General features: G+C 44.0%; 1 protein-coding gene across 5 annotated transcripts in view; it reads left to right on the top strand.

Annotated features, from left to right (window-relative positions):
- Window positions 1–23776, top strand: part of AOPEP (aminopeptidase O (putative)) — a 772742-nt gene that overhangs the window by 303934 nt on the left and 445032 nt on the right. For all 5 annotated transcript variants that reach the window (XM_029617464.1, XM_029617473.1, XM_029617484.1 and 2 more), the window contains exon 5: window positions 18368–18557. In XM_029617464.1, the coding sequence (XP_029473324.1) occupies window positions 18368–18557 (190 nt within the window). The remainder of the gene's footprint in view (window positions 1–18367; window positions 18558–23776) is intronic.

The raw sequence follows: 23776 nt of genomic DNA on the forward strand, positions 1-23776 counted from the left end.
CCTCGCCTTTGTCTGTCCTGACGCACAAGCTATTGTCAAATAGCCAGTCCAAAAGCACTTTCAGAGTGGCAGTAGGCTGCCTCAGAAACCAGCATTGTATTGCTGGGTCTCAGTTCCTGTCTCAAGCTATGTCTTAGTCTTCAAGCCTCATCTTCAGTTAAGCAATTCTTCAGTTTTTAGTTGAACCTGTCATTGCCCAGTCCGTGCCAGGATACATTCACCTGCCAGTGGTGTGGACTATGGCCTGCCCCAGGTTGTGTTGGTCGCATCACAGTACACCCGTCATTCACAGTGGATTGCGAGGGTCCTCATTCCCAACAGATAGCGAGGCCTCGTGGACCACAACAGATTGTGAAGGCTATGAACTCTGTGAGCGTGTCTCTGTGACTGGCCTTTTGCTAATCTAGTCTTGATTCTTACCCAAGCCTTGTCTTGATTTTGAGGGGTTTTTTTTCCTACAACCCACAGGAGGCACTTGCATTTAATTTTTTGTTCAATTTCTACCAAAGTTTCAAGTCTTCTGGCTCTGTCTTCAGTAATTTTTGTTTACAACCCACAGGAGGTGCCTGCATCCAATTTTTGTTCAAGTTCTTCAGCCAACCCAAGTTTTCTGGTTCTCTCCTCAGCTTAAGTTTCTGCCTCGCTCTTTCTTGGTTCAAGCCATCAGCCTTGGTTCAGCCTTGTGTTCCAAGCCATCTGTCTTGTTCCACGCCTTCAGTTATTCTTCTATATCATGTGAGCCAGCCAGCAGTCTTGCCCTTGTCCAGTCTTCAGCTCCTGGATTTGGAAGGAGCTATTCCTAGCTCTAAAGAACATTTACCACTGCTTTAGGTTACTACTCTCCAATGCCATCTCCTTCGAACTTTCTTTGAGTCAGGGTGACTAATGTGACCTGGTTGTGCTGCACAAATCAGCATTCCACCCTTTGCTTAGCGCTCAAAATGAAATTAACTTGGGATCCCTTTGCTAACAGCCTTTCCTCCAGATGAGTTTTCTAGGTCACAACACCCTTAGCACTAGGCTAAACTGAAAGAAATATCTTTCCTACCTTTTATATGAGCCTCTCAGTATAGCTGTTCATCAACACTACAGACAACCACTTGCTGAGACCTCGCCTTCTACCACCAACTATGATGCAATATTTTTTAATACAAGTTTGGAAATTCCCCTTTCACCAGAAAACAACATGAGTGCATCATTAACCATGAGAGAGACTGGTTTCAGAGTTTATATTTCACATCCAGTGGGAGAACCCTGTTCATGTAAGTATCATCCAGTCCCATTGAGTGTTCTTAAGATCTGCTCAAGAATTATCTGTGATATAGAAACAAAGTAGCCACAGCCTTTCTGTGAATGGTGAGAAGAAATTGGTTTGTTTGGATGTAACCATCTGAAAAATTTGAAGCTCATAAGTTGCTCACTGCGTTTAGAAGATGTAAGCAAGAACTGGTAAAGAGGGTCTAACTTAAGAATGTTAGTGGTTGCGGTGCCATCGTTCCATAATCTGAGAATAGCTAGTCCTGTTCAGGTCAGTTTCAATGTGTGCATTAGAAAGCGAAAGAGAAGCCAATTCTAGTCTTTCATCTGTCTCGGAGGAGGTGGCACATCAACGCTGACCGGCGCGCTGAGACCGGCTCATCAAGGTATCCACATGGGCGCCTGAGCAAGAGGGGACGTTGCCCTGCACTGGGGGGCCAAGGACCTGGAATAGATGTTCTACTTAGCAAGAAGGTGGAATGCAGCAGAAGATGGTAGTATTGACTGTCTTGCGCAAGCCAGAGTCCTATGGGCTCATGACCTGGGACTATGTGCCAAAATGACTGGCTGATGCTGGCATTTCATGCAGACGCAGGTACTGGGGCTTTAGCGCTCCCCTTCAATGCCAATGCCATCCAGGGGGTGTCCGTTAAGGAGTAACCCAACCAGGATGCAGTGCCATTCGGCAGGAACCTGATAGAAGATGGGCCCGAGTGGGCTTCCAGTGTAGGAAACTGCCCAACTTGATTATGTAGTCAGAGAGCTGCCTCCCAGGACCTCCAGGCAGAAGTAGAAGTTACCACCGAATGCAGCCTCAAGGGCATGCGGAGGAATCAAGAGCGGCACAACTACCTTCACTTGCAGCGACTAGTTAGTCCCCAGCAGTTGCTTATAGCCTGGGGAGGACCCCCGCAAAGAGAGGTCATTCCAGTAGAGTCAGAAGACTTTATTAGTCATGCATCTCTACGAAAGGTGATGCCAAGTACTTGGGAGACTCTGCAGGGTGCAATTCCCAGGAAATACAGTACTTGCATGAGTGCCTAAGTCCTCGAAGCCAGATCATCGCTACCACTCAAACAACCACCCGCCAAAATGGCAGCAAGCTATGGCCCATGCCGTCTATGGGGCGCGGGATACATCAGCCGGAATTACTAGGAGCCATTGTGGGCAGACATTGGGCACGGCCCCAGATCAGTTCATCAAACAGCCCTCAGAGATAAGCTCCAGAAGATGGCAGCATAGGGCCATGGCCAAGGTATGAAGTACACCCAGTGAAGACCCTCAGACACCGCATGGGGCAATGCTAGCAGTAGCCTCAGCCTCAAACTTCCGGTTACTCTATCAGTGCTGCATCTGTAGAGTCCCAACTTCCAGATGGAGTAGGGGGCGGGGGGTGTCTATTCCCCACACTATTGCTTCCAAAAGATTGGAAGACCGCTGGGCTCTACAACACACCCCATTGGGGGAGTTGAGATGATTCCCTCCAACCCATTCAGGTTGGGGATAATTCAAGAACGGGGGTATGGGCTGTCCCTCAGAGATTCATGCTCTTGCAATCTTGCCTGCAGTAGCAGCGAACAGTGTATTCACATCGACCACACAGACCGCTGATGTAACCTGCTCTGATACCTAATTGGAATTCTAGGAGTACCTGAACCAGTCACCATTAATGGGAAGGAGAAGAATAAATTGCAGGAGCCCAGAAGGACCTTAGGAGGCTCAGAGGGGAGTTTGGTGATTCCCCTCAAATTCATCATATCTATGTTCAGCCCAATGTCTGGGGGGAATCAGTGATCAATAGAAACTTATGCTCACATATTCAATCACCATATTCGCTCACAGGGGCTTTGCGGTTGAGCCAAGGAATGTCATGTCCAGCCCATAGATGGGTAAAAAAACAAAACAAGACCGTTCGCCTTGGAAAGTCAAATATTTATTAATTGTAATTGTTTTTTTTACCAATCTGTGGCTATGCTTGACCGACTTCCATTTTGTTTTAATGTCCAGCCCACAGCGCACCTTTCTGGGCTCTTGTTGCTCCACAGCTCCCTTAGCAATCTGTCAAGGGAAAACAACCCTTCTCAAGAAACTTGAGGGCTGTTTTGTTGTGCTGTGTAGAACCTGAATAAGAAGATCTATGACCTTGAAGTAGAAGTGGAATGTGCAAGTAAATCTAGATATCCTAACCTTGAAACTGGACCTTTTGAGTACCATGAACTGAATCTGTCTTGAATTACCGTATTTTCCGGCGTATAAGACGACCCCCAACATTTCCAGTTAAAATATAGAGTTTGGGATATACTCGCCGTATAAGACTACCCCTCTTCCAACGCATTCCAACATTGGTCGGTGCTGGGCAAAAGGGGCTTGCCGAAGCAAACCCCTTTTGCCCAGCACCGACCAATCAGGCAGTGCACCTTCGCTCCTCGAGTCACTCCCTCCCCTCACCGGATCCAGTAAAAAAGTTCATTCTGCGCTCCCTCGCTCCCCGATTGGCCGGTGCTGGGCAAAAGGGGCTTGCTTTTACAGCATCCGGGGGAGTGACTCGAGGAGCGAGGGCGTGGGGAATGCACCAGACGCTGTAACTTTGGATTACCGGCGACAACTATGGTATACGCCCTATAAGACGATACCCGGCGTATAAGACGACCCCTGACTTTTGAGAAGATTTTCAGGGGTTAAAAACTCATCTTATACGCCGGAAAATACGGTATTTGGACTCATTACTAGGAACTGTGGACTATCCCTGCTCCATGTCCTGAAGGCGTATATATTTTAATGATCAATTGCCACGGGCCCAGGGATCTCCTTCTCAAGTACAGGGGAGAGAGAGTACAACAAGGTTGGACAATGCCTAAGGAAGGCAGTATACAAATATAACATAATCCAAGTATGGGAATACTCTCCCAGATATACAAAAACCACACTAATATTTCTTAATAAATACACCATGTGTCATAAGATCAATAATTTTTAATTTTATGCATAAAGAATTATTAATTTATTATTTGTTTAGGAGGAAAAGACTTCAGATGCCAAGATGGCTAACCAAATAGTCTTCTTGGTGATATTTAATCATTAGTCTAAAAAACCTTCTTTTTCTTTTTAATTTTTTTTATAAATTGAATTTTTCTTGCATGAAAATAATTTTCTTTTTCAAGAAAAACAAGCAGTGAAATTGTATTCTGCTCGCTCCAAATTTAATGTCCATTAATTCACTGCATTATTTCAAAACTGATGCATCTTAAAAATTGTTGACTTTGAAAAGACAATGAATGCTTCATTGTTTAATGCAGAGCTTCAACACTTCATAGCATATTACTTTATTTAAGCATTACTTATCTTACAATGATGTATTCGTTGCATTGAATTGGTGCGCTGCTTAAGGATTTATGAATCTCCAAAGTACTGCTTGGTGTCTCCGACAATTGGCCAATGTTTCACCTAGACAGCTGTATCAGGGAGAATTCAATAACTATTCCTAAAGCAAGAAATTCATAATTTTTAAAAATGAGATTAACATCTTTAAAACACAAATCCTCCTTTGAACCAGCCTTAAGAATGGTGCACTGCACTCATAGAACTCCTCCGGCATTTAAACGTGACCGCAGTCTACCTCATTTTGAATCAACCTCAAAAGGTAGCAGCTTATGTAGTAGTGCATAGTTGTGAAAAACATTTACTATTGTAGGAATCGATTGTCAATTAAACAAACTAACCAATCATATCCAGACACATCGGAACTGAAGTGCTCACTTGATTGGTCCATTCTTGAATCCTTCTATGTAAATTGTTGGATTTACATGGCTTTGTAGGAACGGATTGTTAACCAAACGAACTAACCAGTCATATCCAGGCACATTGGAACTGAGGTGCTCACTTGATTGGTCCATTCTTAAAACCTTCTATGTTCAGCCTAATGTCTGGGGGGAACCAGTGATCAATGGAAACTTATGCTCACAAATTCTATCACCATGGGGGTCATTTACCAAGTGGATCGCAAGCAATAAGAGACGTTATGCACGCGCAAAGTCCCTTATCGCGTGCGATACCAAGATGGGGGCAGAGTCGGGGCGGCGTCAGCCCCAGAAGAGGAGGAGTCTGGGTGTCAACGGGGCTGACGCCGCGAAGACTTCGCCAACAGCGAAAGGTATGCTTGTTTATCGCTGTCAGTTTCGCGCCGAATAACTACACCTATTATGGTGTAGTTATTTGGTGTGACGCCAGCAGCGATCGCACCGCAGAGGTGCGATCGCTGCCGGCTATTGCAAGACCGCCTCCCCGTTTCACCCCCCCCATTAGCACGCGATTCAGGAAGCCCTGCGACGTTGGTAAATCTAGGCCCATATTCGCTCACAGGGGCTTTGCAGTTGAGCCAAGGAATGTTATGTCCAGCCCATAGATGGGTAAAAAACAAAATGAGACCGTTCGCCTTGGAAAATCAAATATTTATTAATTGTAATTGTTTTTTACCAATCTGTGGCTATGATTGACCGACTTCCGTTTTGTTTTAATGTCCAGCCCATAGCGCACCTTTCTGGGCTCTTGTTGCTCCACAGCTCCCTTAGCAATCTGTCAAGGGAAAACAACCCTTCTCAAGAAACTTGAGGGCTGTTTTGTTGTGCTGTGTAGAACCTGAATAAGAAGATCTATGACCTTGAAGTAGAAGTGGAATGTGCAAGTAAATCTAGATATCCTAACCTTGAAACTGGACCTTTTGAGTACCATGAACTGAATCTGTCTTGAATTATTTGGACTCGTTACTAGGAACTGTGGACTATCCCTGCTCCATGTCCTGAAGGCGTATATAGTTTAAAGATCAGTTGCCACGGGCCCAGGGATCTCCTACTCAAGAACAGGGGAGAGAGAGCACCACTTAAGGTTGGACAATGTCTAAGGAAGGCAGTATACAAATATAACATAATCCAAGTATGGGAATGCTGTCCCAGAGCCAGAGAAGGGAAAGAGTGCAGAACAGAGGATCCCCTCCATAATGTTTCACAGATCGACACATTACATATTTGAATCCTCATGTAGTGAAGCTAGAGATGTGAAATACCTAAGATATCAATATCTGAAGGAAAGGCTATGAAATACAGATAAATATAAACAATGCTGTAGGGCTCTTTGTTACTTGTGAAGTTCACTTGGAGGTTATCAAAACCACTAGATGCGCTTTTCAGAGATTATTTAGAATGAAGCAGTCTTTTGTAGTTTTCTTGAAAATGCTTATCAGGTTCTTTTGCAGGATCAATTTGTATTTAATTCATGTTCACGTTCTGGAAATATTCCTTTTTCCTTAAGATACCATCTTATCTCTTCTATCATTGATTCCAAAACCTGTCTTGCTGACAGTTAAACAGTTACCTAGATCCATCTTTTTTGCTTTTACTTTGACAGAGGTACTTGCATTAGAAATCAGGTAGTCAACTGGAAAAAGATATAGTGGGGATGTTATGTATTTGAATTTTGTAATAGCATTTGGCATTGGGCCTCATAATTTGTTGAAAATAAATTAGAATGCCAGAATATACAGGCAAATTAGGAAATGGTTTGAAAATGTGTTACATACTCATAAACAGTCATTTTAAACAGAGAAGCATTGGATTGGTCAATTGGATAACTTGGAGTTCCACATGTGGTATTCTTTCATAAAAAGCAGCCACAATGAAGGCACAAACATGGGTCATTTGCATCACCAGGGGAACATGGCTACCTGAGGAACATTTATTGAGTTTGTTAGAATAACTTTGTAAGCATGAGTACTTAGAGACTTATGCACCAATGGACTGTTACTCAGTTTTCATTTTGTCAGTCATTCAAGGAGGAGGTTCTCTTTACAGCACTGCGAGTTTTCTTTTTTTTGTGCTGAAAAATATTTTTTTCTGAAGACAAGCAATTCTCCATAGTTTGACAGATGGGTGACCTCATCCAACAGTGCCAAGACAAAATACATTTTCCAGCGCTTTCTGATGACGTTTAAATACCCCTCTGAGCTTGTACCTACATCCCCGTGGATGAGCAGTGTGCCTCAGTTCATCTTTTTCTGCTGTATTTAATAGTCGTGGTTATTAGCTCCATTGCTTTAACCACTCTCTACAGTGTTTCTGTTTTTATTCTTCCAGTTTTCCCTTCTAACAACAGTATGCCTTAGTAATTTTATTTTTTCTCTTAGTATGCTTAACTATAGGTAAATTTAAAAAGCCTGGCATGCGCCAAAGCTGGGAGATATGCAAAACTGGCAATGGCGTGGACACGTGTCTCTTTTAAAATCCCCCCACTTATGTGGTAAAAGCAGAATTTTCATGCACATGTGCATGCCTACTTAACTTTGCACGCATATTAGCCCAAATTTTAAAAGCCCAGCATGTGCAAAAACCGAGGGATACGAGTGTGGCCGCGTTCTTGGCACAAGCTGGCATACGCACGTACAAGTGTGCCCATGCAGCTGTTTAAAAGTTACCGTCCCTGGGATTATCTGCCAAGTGCTGAAATTTTCAGCGGCAACTGTGCCTGTTTTATTTAGATTTTATAAAATGCAGAGCAGGCCTGGGTGAGGCAGTGGCAAGTGCTGTGCATCACCATACAAAAGAACCCAGGTCGAATCCTTGGACCAGGACTCTGCTCCCTAGGGCTGCCACGGCTAAGGATGTAGTGAAGACAACATTCACAGTCCCTGGCAGGAGGGAGTCTCAGTTACTGCATAGTGGCAACACATAGGAGCCAGACTTAGGGTCCACATTAGCTGGTTGCTGGAGAGAGCTATGGTTTGTGGCCCCTGGCTGAAAACTTATTTTGACAGCTGGGTGGTTTTGGGAAGAGAATATGAAAGTGAGGTGAAGCCCTAGGTAGCTGTGAACAAAGGCTCATGGCGCCATTCCCTAATAGAGGCTGATTCTGATTGCTCTGGAAGCCCAAAGGAGCAAGAGAGAACTACTGGGCAGAAAAATAAACTGCAAAACACAGTGGGTACTTGTTTTAAAACACATAAAGTTACTTTTGTTTTATTTTTCAAAATGGATGGCCAGTGCCAGTAGTATGTATTATTTACTTGGTACATTATATTATTTTTCTTTTGTAGTGCTGCACACACCACAGTAATGGGCCATTTCATTAAAGAGGATAGAAAGTCAGCCTCTCCAGTTCTATTGAATCATTCATTCTTTGTTTTCTGTCTGCACCATGTTGATGTCCAAATGCAATTTTAATTTGTTTGGATTCCATGAGTTTATATAGCTATACATGTATCAAGCACTTTTTGTTTGTATTCACACATTAATACATGTATTTTATATTTTTAATTATTTAATTGTGTTATTTTAATTTTTATCTGAACACCTATACATGTATTTTATTTTATGATTTAAGTACGTACATCTATACATGTATTTTATGTCCTTATTGTTTTGAATTATTTAATTGTGTTGTTTTAAGGTTTTATATTTATTTGTTCAATTTTAGTTGCCCCTGAGGCAGCTCTATGAGCAAAACTCGGCCAGAGTCGGGCATTGAAATAAAGGGCTTCTTCTGATCGTCCGATTCTCATTGTCTTTACTGTATCACAGCCAACTGGATCGGCTTCCGATTTATTTATTTATATACATTTGTGGATCTCTCAGCAATTTTTTTTTTTTTAATCCCCAGATGGAAATTTTCAATAGTGTGTGTAACTTAGTACGTCACCCATATATCCTGTGTAGTTATGCTTGTATTTTATAAACTGCACAATGGGAAAAACATACTTTATAAAATACCATGCATCTGTACTCCAAAAGTACATATGTATGAATTAGTAATGGAGTGGTGTGTAATGTTTTTGCAAATACTTTATTTAAGTGCATACATATATTTTGTGTATAGATAATTTTGTGTATAGATTATCTAGACCTTTATTAGTTCACCCACACCCTCCTCTACTTGCTCCAGACCACCCCACCCAAAAACTGCAGACAAAAGAAGTCAGTTTTAATAGCTGCAACTTGATTAGCAGGAGTAAAAGCATGTATGCATATTTGATGACATACATGTACTCTGTTTATAAAATGCATAAATGTGCATGTACTCCCAATCCCCACTCTCTTTCTCCCTGCACACTTTTCCGCATGGTGGCAACTGTGCATGTACTTCCACCCTTTTGAAAATTCACTTACCATGCACAAAGGCTACTTACCACATATATTACTGTTTTATATGCACAGTGCTTGCATAAATCTTGGAAATTGACCCCACTCTATAATAAAATAAAACAAAACTAATATACAGGACAGACCTTATTCAAATTTGCAAATAAGAGAAGCAAATAATATAAAACCAACCCACTAAAATAAAAAAAATCCTCTTATTGCCTGTTAGATTAATGGGCATGTCAGAAAGAGCTTCTGTGCTTCTTAGTTTTTCTTAATAATCTCTCTGTACTTTTGGCAGGATTTCTGAGATGTATCGCTTTTTCTTGCTCTTTGTGCCTACATTATTTTTGTTGAGCTATGTATGCTTTTCGGGGGATGTAACAGTGATTCACGCATATCAGAAAATAAAATTACCCCAACCAAAGTGTATAACGCTTTATTTCCCACTTTTATTGCAGTAGATCATAAATTGTAGGTGCTCTGATTTTCAGGTGGAAGAAAGAGAAACAACTTGTTCTCCAGCCTCCTTCATTTCTATCTTGATTTTCATGGTTGAGTAATCTCTAAAATTGGACCATCCCATGATGACCCTTCTGTCGGTCTTCTGTGGTGCACAATTTAGGAAGTGGCATTGTGCAACATTTCCTTGTTAGTTAACTTGCATGTGGCATGTCTATTCTGTTTACAACGGGGCTGATTTTGAAATGCTAAAAAGTATTTTGCATACAGTGCATACATTTTTTGATTTCTTGCTTTACTATTTCTTTGAGAAAACTTGTTGCACTATTTTATTACTGCTTTATTATATACCCTTAGGACTTGATTTTAAAAAGCATTTACATGCTTCAAATTGTGTTTTACACATGTAAATACACTTTACTTGTATAAGTGGGCTTTTGAAATTTGCTACAATATATGCTATTGAATAGTCCATAGGATTTACCCTCGTAAGTGCATATATAGTATGTTACATTTATACACATAACTTCTTTAAAAGTTCACCTGTATACATTCAGACTTGCTTTGCTTTTATTAACCTAGTTTAAATATACAGCTTTCAGCCCTGTAATTTTAAGAATAGAAAACTTTGGTTTTCTAGCATCTGGATAGATGGATTCAGGACCAGTGGGTTATGCGCCTCTACCAGCAGATGAAGATGGAGCAAACTGATGTCACAGTATATATACTCCTGCAGTGACATCAGCCTGCCAATATTCTTCATCTCCAGCAGATGGTGGATGTGCATTTCCATATTGGGGATTGCTTCAAAATTCAGAGGAGAATTAATTGGAGTTTTGAGATTCCCCACTCTCCTGCGGTGATACCTAATGGTCCCTCCTCCCCATTGAAAATTCCTGTGGAGATTTCCATGGTCCTTCAGATGAGTGCTTTGGTCGGGTAGCTGGTTCTTCAGCTGGCGTGGACTTAGATGAATTAAACAGCTGTAAGGCAGCAGGTGCAGGAAGCCGAATGCGGCAGTGATGGTATATGATCTCTCCCCCCACAGCAGAGACATAAGAACATAAGAACATGCCATACTGGGTCAGGCCAAGGGTCCATCAAGCCCAGCATCCTGTCTCCAAAGGTGGCCAATCCAGGCCACAAGAACCTGGCAAGTACCCAAAAACTAAATTTATTCTAGGTCACTGTTGCTAGTAATAGCAGTGGTTGATTTCTAAGTCAACTAACTTAATAGCAGGTAATGGACTTCTCCAAGAACTTATCCAATCCTTTTTTAAACATAGCTTCACTAACTGCACTAACCACATCCTCTGGCAACAAATTCCAGAGTTTAATTGTGCGTTGAGTGAAAAAGAACTTTCTCCGATTAGTTTTAAATGTGCCACATGCTAACTTCATGGAGTGCCCCCTAGTCTTTCTATTATCCGAAAGAGTAAATAACCGATTCACATTTACCCGTTCTAGACCTCTCATGATTTTAAACACCTCTATCATATCCCTCCTCAGCCATCTCTTCTCCAAGCTGAAAAGTCCTAACCTCTTTAGTTGGCCTGTGTAATGCTCCCGCTGTGTTTCAGAACACGATGAACGACATTCTGCGGGACCTTCTGTACAAAAGTGTCATTGTTTACCTAGATGACATCTTGATATTCTCACAGGATATGTCTACTCATCTAACAGATGTCAAACAAGTATAACTGAGACTTCGAGAACATCGCCTCTACATCAAATTGTCAAAGTGCGAATTCCACAAAGAGTCTGTGCCTTTTCTTGGTTATATCGTCTCGAAACAAGGCTTCCGGATGGATCCCCAAAAATTAGAGAGTATCAAGAATTGCTCTCAACCTACCAGTCTGAAGGCCCTGAGACGATTTTGGGGGTTCACAAATTACTATAGAAGCTTTATAAAGAACTACTCTTCTTTGACAGTGCCCTTAACTGCAATGACACGGAAAGGGGCCAACGCTTCTAAATGGTCTGCAGAGGCCATTTCTGCATTCAAGAAATTAAAGACTGCCTTTTCCACTGAGCCATGTCTGCGTCACCCGGACCCCAATAGACTCTTCATCGTGGAGGTTGACGCTTCAGATGTTGGAGTAGGGGCCGTGTTAAGCCAAACTGAAGATTCTAAAGCCTTACATCCCTGCTCCATTTTCTCACGACGCATTTCTCCTGCAGAAAAGAACTATGGGATCGGAGATAAAGAGTTCCTGGCTATTAAACTGGCATTCGAGGAATGGCGGCCTTGGCTCGAAAGCGCCCAACATCAAATTACCATATTCTCGGATCACAAGAATCTAGAGTATCTCCGTCATGCGCAAAGTCTTAACCACAGACAAGCCAGATGGTCCTTGTTTTTTAATCACTTTGACTTCATGTTCAAATATCACCCTGGAGCCAAGAATACCCGAGCTGATGCTCTGACACACTCTTTCCTTTCTGAGGATGTTCCTGAAGAACCTCAGCACATCATCGACCTTAAGAAAGTCATCTTGATGGCTACCCATTCTGTGCCTGCCAGTAAAACAATTGTGCCTAAGAACCTCAGAAAGAAACTTCTATACTGGGTTCATGATTCCAAATTGGCTGGCCATCCTGGTCAACTCTGTACCCTGCTGAAATTACAGAAGTACTATTGGTGGCCTACTATTAAGGAAGAAACATACTCCTATGTAGCGTCATGCCCAACTGTGCCAAACATAAACCTACTTCTGGTCAGCCATGGGGATTGCTACAACTGCTGCCAGTTCCGGAACAGCATTGGACTCACATCGCTACTGACTTTGTAGTTGACCTACCTCTTTCTGGAGGAATGAATACTATCTGGGTGACGGTTGACCGTTTCAGCAAAATGGCTCATTTCGTGGTGCTGCCTGGCTTACCCTCAGCCTTGGAGCTTGCGAAGCTCTTCATCGCACACATCTTTCGCCTTCATGGCCTACCGAAGCACATAGTCTTGGATAGAAGGTCTCAGTTCACGGCAAAATTCTGGAAGGCTTTGTGCAAGCTAATTGACATCTCTCTGGATTATACATCTGCTTATCATCCACAATCTAATGGCCAAACTGAAAGGATAAATAGGACCCTAAAACAGTTCATTCGGGCCTATGTGAGTTGCCGTCAGAATAACTGGGCCGAGCTGTTACCATGGGTTGAATTTGCCGTTAATTCACATCCAGCATCATCCACTGGATGAACACCATTTGAAGTGGTATACGGACGTTTACCTTCACGACCACTTCCACTGAAGCTCTCAGTGTCATCCCCAGCAGCTCAGTCCACTGCTGATGATATCCATCAATTATGGATTCAGACTAAAGATATGCTAATTAAAGCGGGTGATCGAGCAAAGAAGTCCTACGACGCTCACCATTCTAAAGTGCCTGTGTTTCAACCTGGTGACAAAGTCTGGCTATCAACTAAGCATCTGAGGCTAAAGTTACCCTCCACTCGATTCGCTCCTCACTACGTTGGACCGTTTCCAATCCTCTGACGTCTTGGCAACATTACATACAGTCTGAAGCTACCGCCTGGATTGAAAATCCACAACGCATTCCACGTTTCACTTCTGAAACCACTCATTCTCAGTGAGTTCTCATCCAAGTCTCCTGAACCAGCTTCTGTCAACACAGAAGATGACCTTGAATATAAGATTGAAGCTATTCTTGATGTAAGAAGACTTGGCAAAACTTGGGAATACCTTCTGTCTTGGGAAGGTTACGGCCCCGAAGAAAGTTCTTGGGAGCTGATGGCTAATATTTTGGATAAAGAGATGCTTCTTCAGTTTCATCAGATGCATCCTCAAAAACCAAGACCTGGTACCAGACTTGGAGTCCGCCCTTTGAAGGGGGTACTGTTGTGACCATCTGTCTTCGACGGCTTCGCCCCACCTACCTCTCACTACTTGCGGCTCCTCCCGCTCACCTCAGACTACTGGCTGCCGTGGCGTCTGTTTGCCATCCTCTCCGGTGTCCCCAGACCGGCTTTGGTGCTGCCTCCTGCCATACTCCTCCAAGGTAGCTTAGGGCACGCGCGTGCACGCCGCCCTCATCTTTATTTCCACGTTGGCATGAACCTCAGGGGCGTCCGCCTGATATGACGTCACGCTGCCCGGATATTTAAGCCTACAGTATTTGCTAACTCATCGAGTTAGCAATGGTATCACTAACGATGGGATTCGCTCTCCATACCGAAGCTGCTCTGCCACTCCAGCGCTATCTGGAACTCTTACACCCTTCGGGGTTGCTAAAGGGGTACCCGCTCCTCAAGGGCCTATTCTGCTTCTTTCAGGTGCTATCAGGAAACCAGTACTCACTCCTCGAGGGCCCATGGTCCCTGAGTTACTGCCTGTATCTTCAAACCCTTCTACTTGGAAGACTTCACTAACAGTTTCCATCTGTGAGTATAACTACCATCTATTCCACAGTACTGCTTAACTGGAACCAGGTACTCACTCCTCAAGGGCCTGCCCTCTGTTCCGGTGCCAGACCTCTCGTTTAATGGAATCTCTGTTACTGCTACGTGAGTACAATACAACTGAGTCTCCCTGCTCTACGGGATCAGGTACTCGCTCCTCGAGGGCCTGCTCTCCCTGTCTCGGAGCTTCTCCTAATTCTACCTGGGACTCTGAATGCTTCTTATCGTGTATTCATAACTCTTAGTCTCTTTCCACTACAGCACAGCCTAGCAGAGGATTCGCTGTTCCAGCGTTCTGTGGGAGACCTGCCCAGCCGGCCTCAACATCTACTACTCACTACTGCCACCTCTGGTGGTTTCCAAGACTGTTTAATAAAAGATTTAAATCTGTGTTTGTGTGTACAGAGTCTAGCCTGACACTGTGGTCCTTCACGGGACTGCCCCCGTGGGCGTGGTCAGCTGTCACAGTGTCCAAGGATCCACCCAAACATCAATAACCATAACACTTCTACTCGCACAAATTCTCTGCTGCAGAACAAAATTACAGATTTGGAGACCGCGAGTTACTCGCCATCAAGCTGGCTTTGGAGGAATGACGCCCTTGCCTAGAGGGCGCCCAACATAAATTTACAGTGTTCACAGATCATAAAAACCTGGAATACTTGAGCCAAGCCTGATGGGCTCTGTTCTTTTCCAGATTTAACTACGAGCTTCACTACCGCCTGGCAGAGAAAAATCTCTGGGCAGATGCCCTGTCTTGCTCATTTGAACCTGAAGACAAACCCAATGAACCTGGTCATATTATTGACCCAGCCTGCATTTGTCTTTCAGCTACTCATCCTGTTCCTATGGGGAAAACAGTGGTGCCCCGTCGACTCCATGAAAGAGTCCTTCGGTGGGCACATGCCATCTGCTCCCGAATTGGCACACCTGTTCTTTTGACACATCTTCCGACTACACGGCTTACCCAAGGACATTGTTTCTGACAGAGGCCCACAATTCATTGCCAGATATTGGTGCGCCCTTTGTAAAAAGTTTGACATTAACATCAGTTTAACAACAGCATACCATCCTCAAGCCAATGGACAAGCCGAGCGTACAAACCACTCCTTGAAGTCCTTTCTCTGCGCATATATAAATGGCAATTGGTCGGATCTTCTTCCTTGGGCGGAGTTCTCCCACAACTCCCACATTGCCGCTGCCACAGGTACATCGCCCTTTTCCATCATTTACGGGAAATAACTGCGACCACCGCTGCCTATACCATTGTCAGTGCCTTCTCCTGCTGCGCAAGCTACTGCCAATGCCCTCAAGGCACTTTGGAACTAGACGAATCTTTGCTTACGCCAAGCCGCTTCCTGTGCCAAGAGATCTGCTGACAGCCAACGACGCTCGGTCCCTGAGTTCATTCCTGGCCAGAAAGTCTGGTTAAGCACCCGTTATATTTGAGTCAAGATACCTTCTCAGAGGATTGCACCAAGGTATATTGGACCTTTTCCAATCATTCGTTGTGTCGGACCGGTAACCTACCAACTCCGGCTGCCGCCTACATTGGGAATCCACAATATGTGTCACGTATCACTCCTAAAACCTGTGGTCCTATCCTGGCCTTCCTCTAAAGACTCCTTCACTTCCTTCGCTGGTCGTGGAGACCGACACCACTTATAAGGTCCACAAAGTCCATGATGTCCACCGTAGGGGCCGCCGGTGGGAATACCTCCTTTCCTAGGAGGGTTACGGCCCTGATGAAAATTCGTGGGAGCCAGCCTGTAATATCCTAGATACTCCTCCTCCAGTTTCATCGTGCCCATCCGGGCAAACCCAGACTCGAGGGGGTTGGGTACTGTTAGGGGTGTCAGCTGAGGCAGACCTGCAACTCAGCCCCATCATCTCTTTCAAAGTGATCCAGCACCTGGTCCCTCATCTCTGGCGGCTGTGGGCCGCTGGCTCCGTGCTCAGGCCATCCCTGGGGCCTCCGGCTCTGCTGAAGTTCCTGATGTTCCGCATCAGGCCTCTCCACGTGGCCCAAGGAGAGACGCCGGTCCTGACCAGTGCCGCACCCCTCCCTAGGCGCGTGCACAGGCACAGCTAATCCTTTCATAGGGCCCGCGGCGGAAACCTGGCCGCAGCCCCAAATGATGACGTCGGCAGAGCTCCGGTATATAAGCCCGGGCTCCGCTCTCTCAAATCACCTTTACAACAGGTCCCCTCACTAGTCAAGTGCTCATTGCTTCTTCTGTTCCTAGTTCCCGATCCTGATTGCCTACTTTCCTGTTTCCTTGTTCCTGAGTTCCTGTTCCTTCGTCTCTCCTTCGGCTTACTAACCTGGTTTGACCTCTGCATTGCCTGACTACTCCATTGCCTCTCTCCAGCCCCGGACCTCTGCATCACCTGACTATTCCGTTGCCTCTTTCCAGCCCCAGACCTCTGCATTGCCTGACTACTCCGTTGCCTCTCTCCAGTCCCAGACCTCTGCATTGCCTGACCACGCCAATGCTTTTCTCCAGCCCTGGACTTCTGTTTTGTCTGACCATCCTTTGACTCTCTCCTCGTCCAGACCTCAGCCTTGCTTGCCACTGCTTCCAGACTGCCACCAGCCCTGACACAGCTTGCTTAAAGACGCCTCTTCAGCCTTTGTCCTGGACGTGGTTTATTCAGGCTTCGGCCTGCTCTTGCTCGGGCGCCCTCTTTCAGACTGTGTTTCTATTGGTGCCCAGGTCTCCGGGACTCTGCCTCGTCCAGTACAGACTGATACCTACACTAGTTGCTGCCTCTGGGCTGACCTCGATCCACCCATCGATGACCACTGGCGAAGGCCACTTAAGTCCAGCTGGCCCCGGCACCCAAAGACTCAACCCGCAGGGAACGAGTGCTGGTATTGGTGAAGCGCCAGCCAGCCTCCATCCGTCAGCCCTCTCTGCCTGCCAACGGTGGGAACCCCTAGCATCCCTCCTTCAGGTAGCGTCAACGCCACCTCTGTTCAAGGGTCCACCTCCGGTGCAACATTGGCTCACTCTTGTTTGCTTCTGTCCCAGGAGGTTGATGACTCTGGAGTGAATCCCAGGGCAGTTATGGAACCTGCTGCCACCATTTTAGCAGATGCGGGCTGCGAATTGGTCCATACCTCGGCCAGAGGAGTGGCTTCAGTAATAGTGGCCAGGCATCAGTTATGGCTGCGAAATTGGTCAGCCAATGCAATCTCCATAGCTAATCTTACAAAATTGCCTTTTAAAGGCTTGCTCTTGTTTAGGAGTGATTTGAAGAAACTGGTCAGTAAGTGGGGCGAATCCCCGGTTCCTCGGTTGTCGGAGGATAAGAAGCAGTTGCTGCACCCCTTTGGTATGAGGGGTCATCTCAAGGGTTCAAAGCGGTTTTGTCCCTACTGAGGGATGACCTTTTAGAGTACTCGGCCTTTTGGCAGGTCTCATTCCTTTTGCCCAGACATCCCAAGCAAGGCGTGGGCTCTGGTAGTGAAACCTCCTGAGCCTCCCAATGAAGGTTTGCCAACGCACTCCCGGGAACAGGAGATAGGGGGGCGCCTCTTTCTCTTTTATCAGAGGTGGGTCAAAATCACAACAGATCAGTGGGTCCTGGAAATGATACGAGAAGGATATATGCTGGAGTTTCACAGTGTTCCTCGGAACATGTTCATGGTATCTCCCTGCTACTCCCCACAGAAGAAGCAGGCAGTGGAGTATTCACTGTCAAGGCTCCTCAGTCTGAGGACTGTGGTTCCAGTATATATACTGTGACGTCAGCTTGTTCCATCTCCATCTGCTGGTAGAAATGCATAACCCACTGGTCCTGAATCTATCTGTCTAGATTAAGGAAAAGAAAATTATCAAGTAGGTAGTAATTTCTCATTTCATGTTACTTCTAACAGGTACTTAACTGTTGGATGGATGAACATGAAATAAGTTTTGGGCAGAATATTTGCTTGAATATTTTGCCAGCTTCCAGTAAAATAACTTTATTCTTAGATAAACTATTAATCATGACTGAACATGTACATTATGATAATAGGTTGATGAAACTAATATACTTTTTGTATAAATAAAGCCATGCAATTCTTGCTATAACAGGACCTTAATATTTTTGTCATTCAGCCCGCACATCATCTTTCTGTCCCAGAGCGTGCTGTCTGGAGGAAGTGATCTCTGTGGTTCACGACTGTGCCATGAAATTGCCCATGCTTGGTTCGGGTTGGCCATTGGTGCTCGTGATTGGACTGAAGAATGGCTCAGTGAAGGATTCGCCACTCATTTGGAAGATACATTTTGGGCTAATGCACAAAGGGTATGAAAAGATGTATTCTGATTTCTTTGTTTAATAAAAGAAGTACAATCAACATATATCTGAAAATTAGTTGCTACTTGCATAAAACTATGCTGTACTTAATTCTAGTAGATAGCACAACAGGATTATCATCTATTAATAAATATCCCTGCTTTTCTAATGTTGATCATTCTTTGCTTTTAAAAATGACTTTGTGGAGGCATAGGAGCCAATTTTTGAAACGACTGGGGGAGATGAACTCAACAAAAATTTAGAATACCCCCAGCAAAAAAAGAAGAAACAAAGAATGGATTATGAGTGTGACTGACTAGCCTGTATTTAAATGTCTAGAGAGGATCAAGTAATGCAGACTTGGGGGAAGATGTGGCCAAAACAAAAGTTTGGAAAGCACTCAAAGTTCTGCTTAAGCAGTCATTCTTCTCCCCAACCCCAGCTCATCCCCACCCTTGCCTGTCCCCTTCCTCTGTACTTTTTTAATTCTCCCACTCTTGCAAGCATACTTTGATGTCTAGTTTAGATGTATCAACACTTTTGGAATCCTTACAGGATGAGTGCAATTAGAACTACCTTGCACTCAGAGATGGACAAAATCTTGATAATGAGGCTATTTCCTTTTGTGATCAGAAGGTGATGATGATCATCTCCAATGCGGCACAGGCAATGCAGCTTAGGAGGAAGAGTTTTCTTGAGAAGAAGGTCCAGTTACTTGAGTTAGGAGCTACGTTTTTCTTGAAGCTTCCATGCAAATGTCTGATCAGTTAGCAGGGGAACAAGTATACCTTTTTTGAACCCTTTACTTGGGAAATTTTCTTAGAGATAACCCAAAGCAAAACATAATCAAAGTTTGTCAGCTGAGTAGAAGTTTTAAGAATGAAACATAGTAGAGTTAGGACAAATTGTATTCTGTTTTTTATTTGACTGGTTCTTTTGCATTTGCTCTCTTCCCTTGAATTATGTGGGCTTTTTACAATTTAATCTTAATTTTTTCCTTTATATATTTTTTCTTTTTTTATTGTTTGTTCTATGGACTTGATTGTGATTCTTATGGTTTACTTTGTATATCTTTAAAAGTTTGTGAAATAAAAAAATGTTAGAGAAATTTATGCATCAGCCTTAAATACTTATCATGGAGTAAGCCTCTGGCCACTTCTTAGGCCCTTTTGGACTACCTTTGAATGCTGAATTTGGGTGCACCTCTAGGCTCTTTCTGGCATCTCTCTGTTCTTTCCCTCAGTCTGGAATGAGTCTCTATTGAGGGTCTCAGTAAGGGATACCAACCTTCCACTCACTGGACTTTTTTAGTCTTCCCGTTGTCAGGTCCTTCCTTCTGACCTCTGCTCCACTTCGCTAGCAGTAGATTTCTTCAGCAACATCTCTTTGTCTGTTTCTATGTCATTCCAAGTGGAACTCCTCCTGAGTTCCCAAGTCTGCATTTTCCCAACCTTTTCTAGGCCTATAGGTTGAGGCCTTCTTATGGGAGGTTGAGCTCAGTCTCTCCTTCTCTCTCTGAGTTCTTCCCAGAGACTATATTTTCGTTTGCTTGAACTTTTTTTTATTTCTGCCAACTTTACTAGCTTGTTCTCTTTTGTATCCCTGGGAATGTATTACCAGACTTGGCCCGCATTGTCTCCTATTTGTTTCTCAATATTTTTCATGACATGGTCCAGCTGGCTGACTTCCTAAACTGACATGTAACAGCGGGCTGGTAGAGTTGGAGGAGACTCTTTAATAGTGGGGAAGAAAGAGATCTTTTCTGTAGCTTAGGAGCATTGGAGGTCCCTCTGTGGTTAAAGTGTGAGATGAGGTGAGAATACATGCATTCTCTCCTTCATGAGTCTCCCTAGTTTTAACCCAGCTGCCCCCTAATGTTTTAATTACATTATGACAAAGGAACTGTGCTTCTTGCACACCGAGTAGGGGAGGGAAAAAATCAGATCTTTGTATGCCAGATGTTAGTAGAGCCATGGACTAAAACTACTAACATTGCAGGCAGTAGGGGTAAATGCTACCCCTTTAAGGAGACTGCTTTCAGCAGTCTTCATGGTAGCATAACCAGCAACCTGTTGAATATTGTTTATTGATTTATGGAGCCAAGGTGGGAGTAGTCTGAGACTCGGTTGAGCTTAACGTTCATTTAATCTGCTGACTCACTTGTTCACTGCCAGCAGTAGTGAAGAATTGAAGAGTGCCAGCTGTCTCTTCCCACACCTGGAAGCAACATCAGTGTGCAGTTCCATGGGGGCCCGGAGTGAAGCCACTACCAGGACAGTTTGGCCCAGTGGTTTAGGACAGTAGAGAATGTCCCACCCATGGCTGCAGATGCGCACATGTTATAAAATAGCTGCATCCCTGGTCATGGGCCGACAAACGTGTACACATGTGCTCCCGCATGCCGCTTTGAAAGTTACCATCCCTGTGTACTGGCAACCCCTCCAAATTTCACCCCCTGAGAGGCTCTAAGCATACCTTTTATCATCAGGATATGCTGAAACTGGAGCTTTCTATCCTCTAGGAGACCAGAACAGTCAAACTTGTTCTACCACAGAAAGGGTAGGGATTTTACTCCAGTATTTGCTGATCCTAAAGAAGATTGGAGTATTATGAGCTCTCCTAAAACTAAGAATCTTGAACATAGCTCTCATTAGAGAACAATTCAAGATGATTTCCCTGGGCATTTTGATCTCTTTTCTTTGAAAAGGGGATTGGCTATGGTCTCTGGTCTCAAGGATATTTATACTTACATTACTATACATCCCAGTCACAGGAAGTATCTTGGATTTGTAATAGGGAAAGACCATCTTCAGTACTGTGTATTGCCATGTGGCCTGGCATCAGCACCATGGATCTTTACCAAATATCTAGCAGTGGCAGCTGTACATTTTTGCATACTGGAGTTACATGGGTAACTGGATCAACCTATCTAGATGATTGGCTGATCCAGAGCACATCTTCAGTGCCAAAGAATCCATGATTAAGATCATCTGGGTATTAGAGTTGCTAAGGTTTGTTTTAAATTACCCAAAATACCATCTGAGCCCAACACCTCAATTGGAATTTATAGAAGCTTTGCTGGATACGACTGGTTAGAGCCTTCCTTCCTATAGAAAGGATCATCACTTTGATATGTGTAGTAGAAGAGGTGATAAAAAGTCAGCAGCCAGCTTGGAACATGTGGAGGATGTTGGTCCCTGTGGCCTCAACTGTTCATGTCACTCCTATGGAATGTCTCCATTTAAGGCAAGCCCAATGAACCCTAAGATCCCAATGGCTACAAGGCACTCTGGATTTACAAGAGAGTATCCAAAGTATTGAACAGTTCAGGGACTCCCTGTTCTAGTGACTAGTTCATTCAAATTTGGAAAGAGATGTCACTTTCAAAATCTCAGTTCATCAAATTACCTAATACCAATTAGGAATTATTATTAATGTAATCAAGAATAAAACAGAGAACATCATAATACCACTATATCACTCCATGGTGTGACCATACCTAGAGCACTGTGTGTAATTCTGGTTGTCACATCTCAAAAAAGATATAGCGGAACTGGAAAAGGTTCAGGGAAGGGAGACCAAAATGATAAAGGGAATGAAATGGTTTCCCTATGAGGCAAGGCTACAGAGGTAGAAGAAACTGTCAGAATCTGGAACTGGGCCAGCTTACAGGAGATGACGTCAATGGCAACGTGTGGCAGGAAAGGAAAATGTCCCGATGGATAGATTCATTCAGATCCTAAATGCCCATGAGTGGTCTCTGGGAAGAGAGGTGACAAACATGATTTTTCATGAGCGGAAAACACATATGAAAAATCTGTTTGTGATTTCACTGGACAAGAAGGGTCTTATCTTCTGTTCCAGAAGGCAGTTAAAAGGCAAACTAGTTTCAGATGCTTTTTCCCTATTTTGGGTAAAACATCTTCTCTATTCCTGTCGTCCATTACTCTAGTTGCTAAAGCTTTACTGAAGCTCAGAAGCAACTGAGGAGCTGTGATACTTGTAGCTCCCTTTTGTCTGATACAGATTTGGTTTCCATTTCTTCAGATCCTGTCCATCAGGGAATCGACTCACTTGGGGCATTCCCCATCTCTTATAACACAGAATCAGGAAATGTTATATCATCTAATATCCAGTCCCCAGCCCTCACATCCTGAAGATTGAGATGGTGTCAGGTGCTAGCAAGCTCTATGGCTTTGAACTGGTGACCCTTATAGGCAGACACTGGAAGCTGCAGAGGAGCCATTGGAGATGCAGAGTCAAGGAATGGCATATGAATATTTACTCTTGTTGCTATGGAAGTTAGACATGCTCTTGAAAAGCCTCATTGATCTAGCACAGGGTATGGCCTGGTTGGTGACAGTATATAAAGAGAGCAACAGAGACATACCTTTGCTGGTACAGCAGTCTTCTGGTAGATACGTTCTTTGGAACCTCTGCTCATCTGGCCTTGTTCTAGTTTTCCTGCTCTGTATCCAGCTCTACAGTTCTTGCTCCATTGCTCGTCCATTGCCCCAGTGTTCTTGCTTTGCATTCAGTCCTGTTCCAGTGTACCTACTCTGTATCCAGCTCTTCAGTCCTGCTCCATGCCTTTCTCTTAGGTTTCTGATCCTGAGCTTGTTCCACTGCTACATCTGAATGCCCAGATGCTTCCCTTCCAAGCTAGATTTGGTTTAACTGGCCTTAACTCAACCTTTATCTGGCCATCAAGCCTCTTCAGCTATGCCTTTTTCTGAACATTCCTCTAGTGACCGAATATACCCTGATAGATGGAAGTAATTAGTTCCTTTTGTTTATCGGAAAAAGTATCTCATTCTTCTAGCTTCTAGGAAAGACTCCATTATAAGGTTTTATGCTTTTAAATGGAAGAGGTTTGCCATCTGATGTGATAGAATGACCCTAGACCTTTTTTCCTAATCTACACAAAAACTGCTTGAATATCTTCTATATCTATCAGCATCTGGTATAGAGACAAACTTTATTAAGATTCACCTCAGGGCATATTGGAGCTTATCACCACCATGTAGTAGGTAAACTGATTTCTATACAACCTTATTGTCATGGTCATGCAGGCCAGTTTTAGGTGGCCCCAGGGCAGAGGCAGTACAGAACTCCAGGACAGAGCTAGTATAGATAACACCTAGGTAGGAGAAGCACAGAACTCGGGAACAGGGCAGGTTATAGGTAATCCGCCAGGCAGGAGCAGCAAAAGACTCAAATAAAGGGTC

This window comes from Rhinatrema bivittatum, chromosome 1 (genome assembly GCF_901001135.1).
Source record: "Rhinatrema bivittatum chromosome 1, aRhiBiv1.1, whole genome shotgun sequence".
NCBI lineage: Eukaryota > Metazoa > Chordata > Amphibia > Gymnophiona > Rhinatrematidae > Rhinatrema > Rhinatrema bivittatum.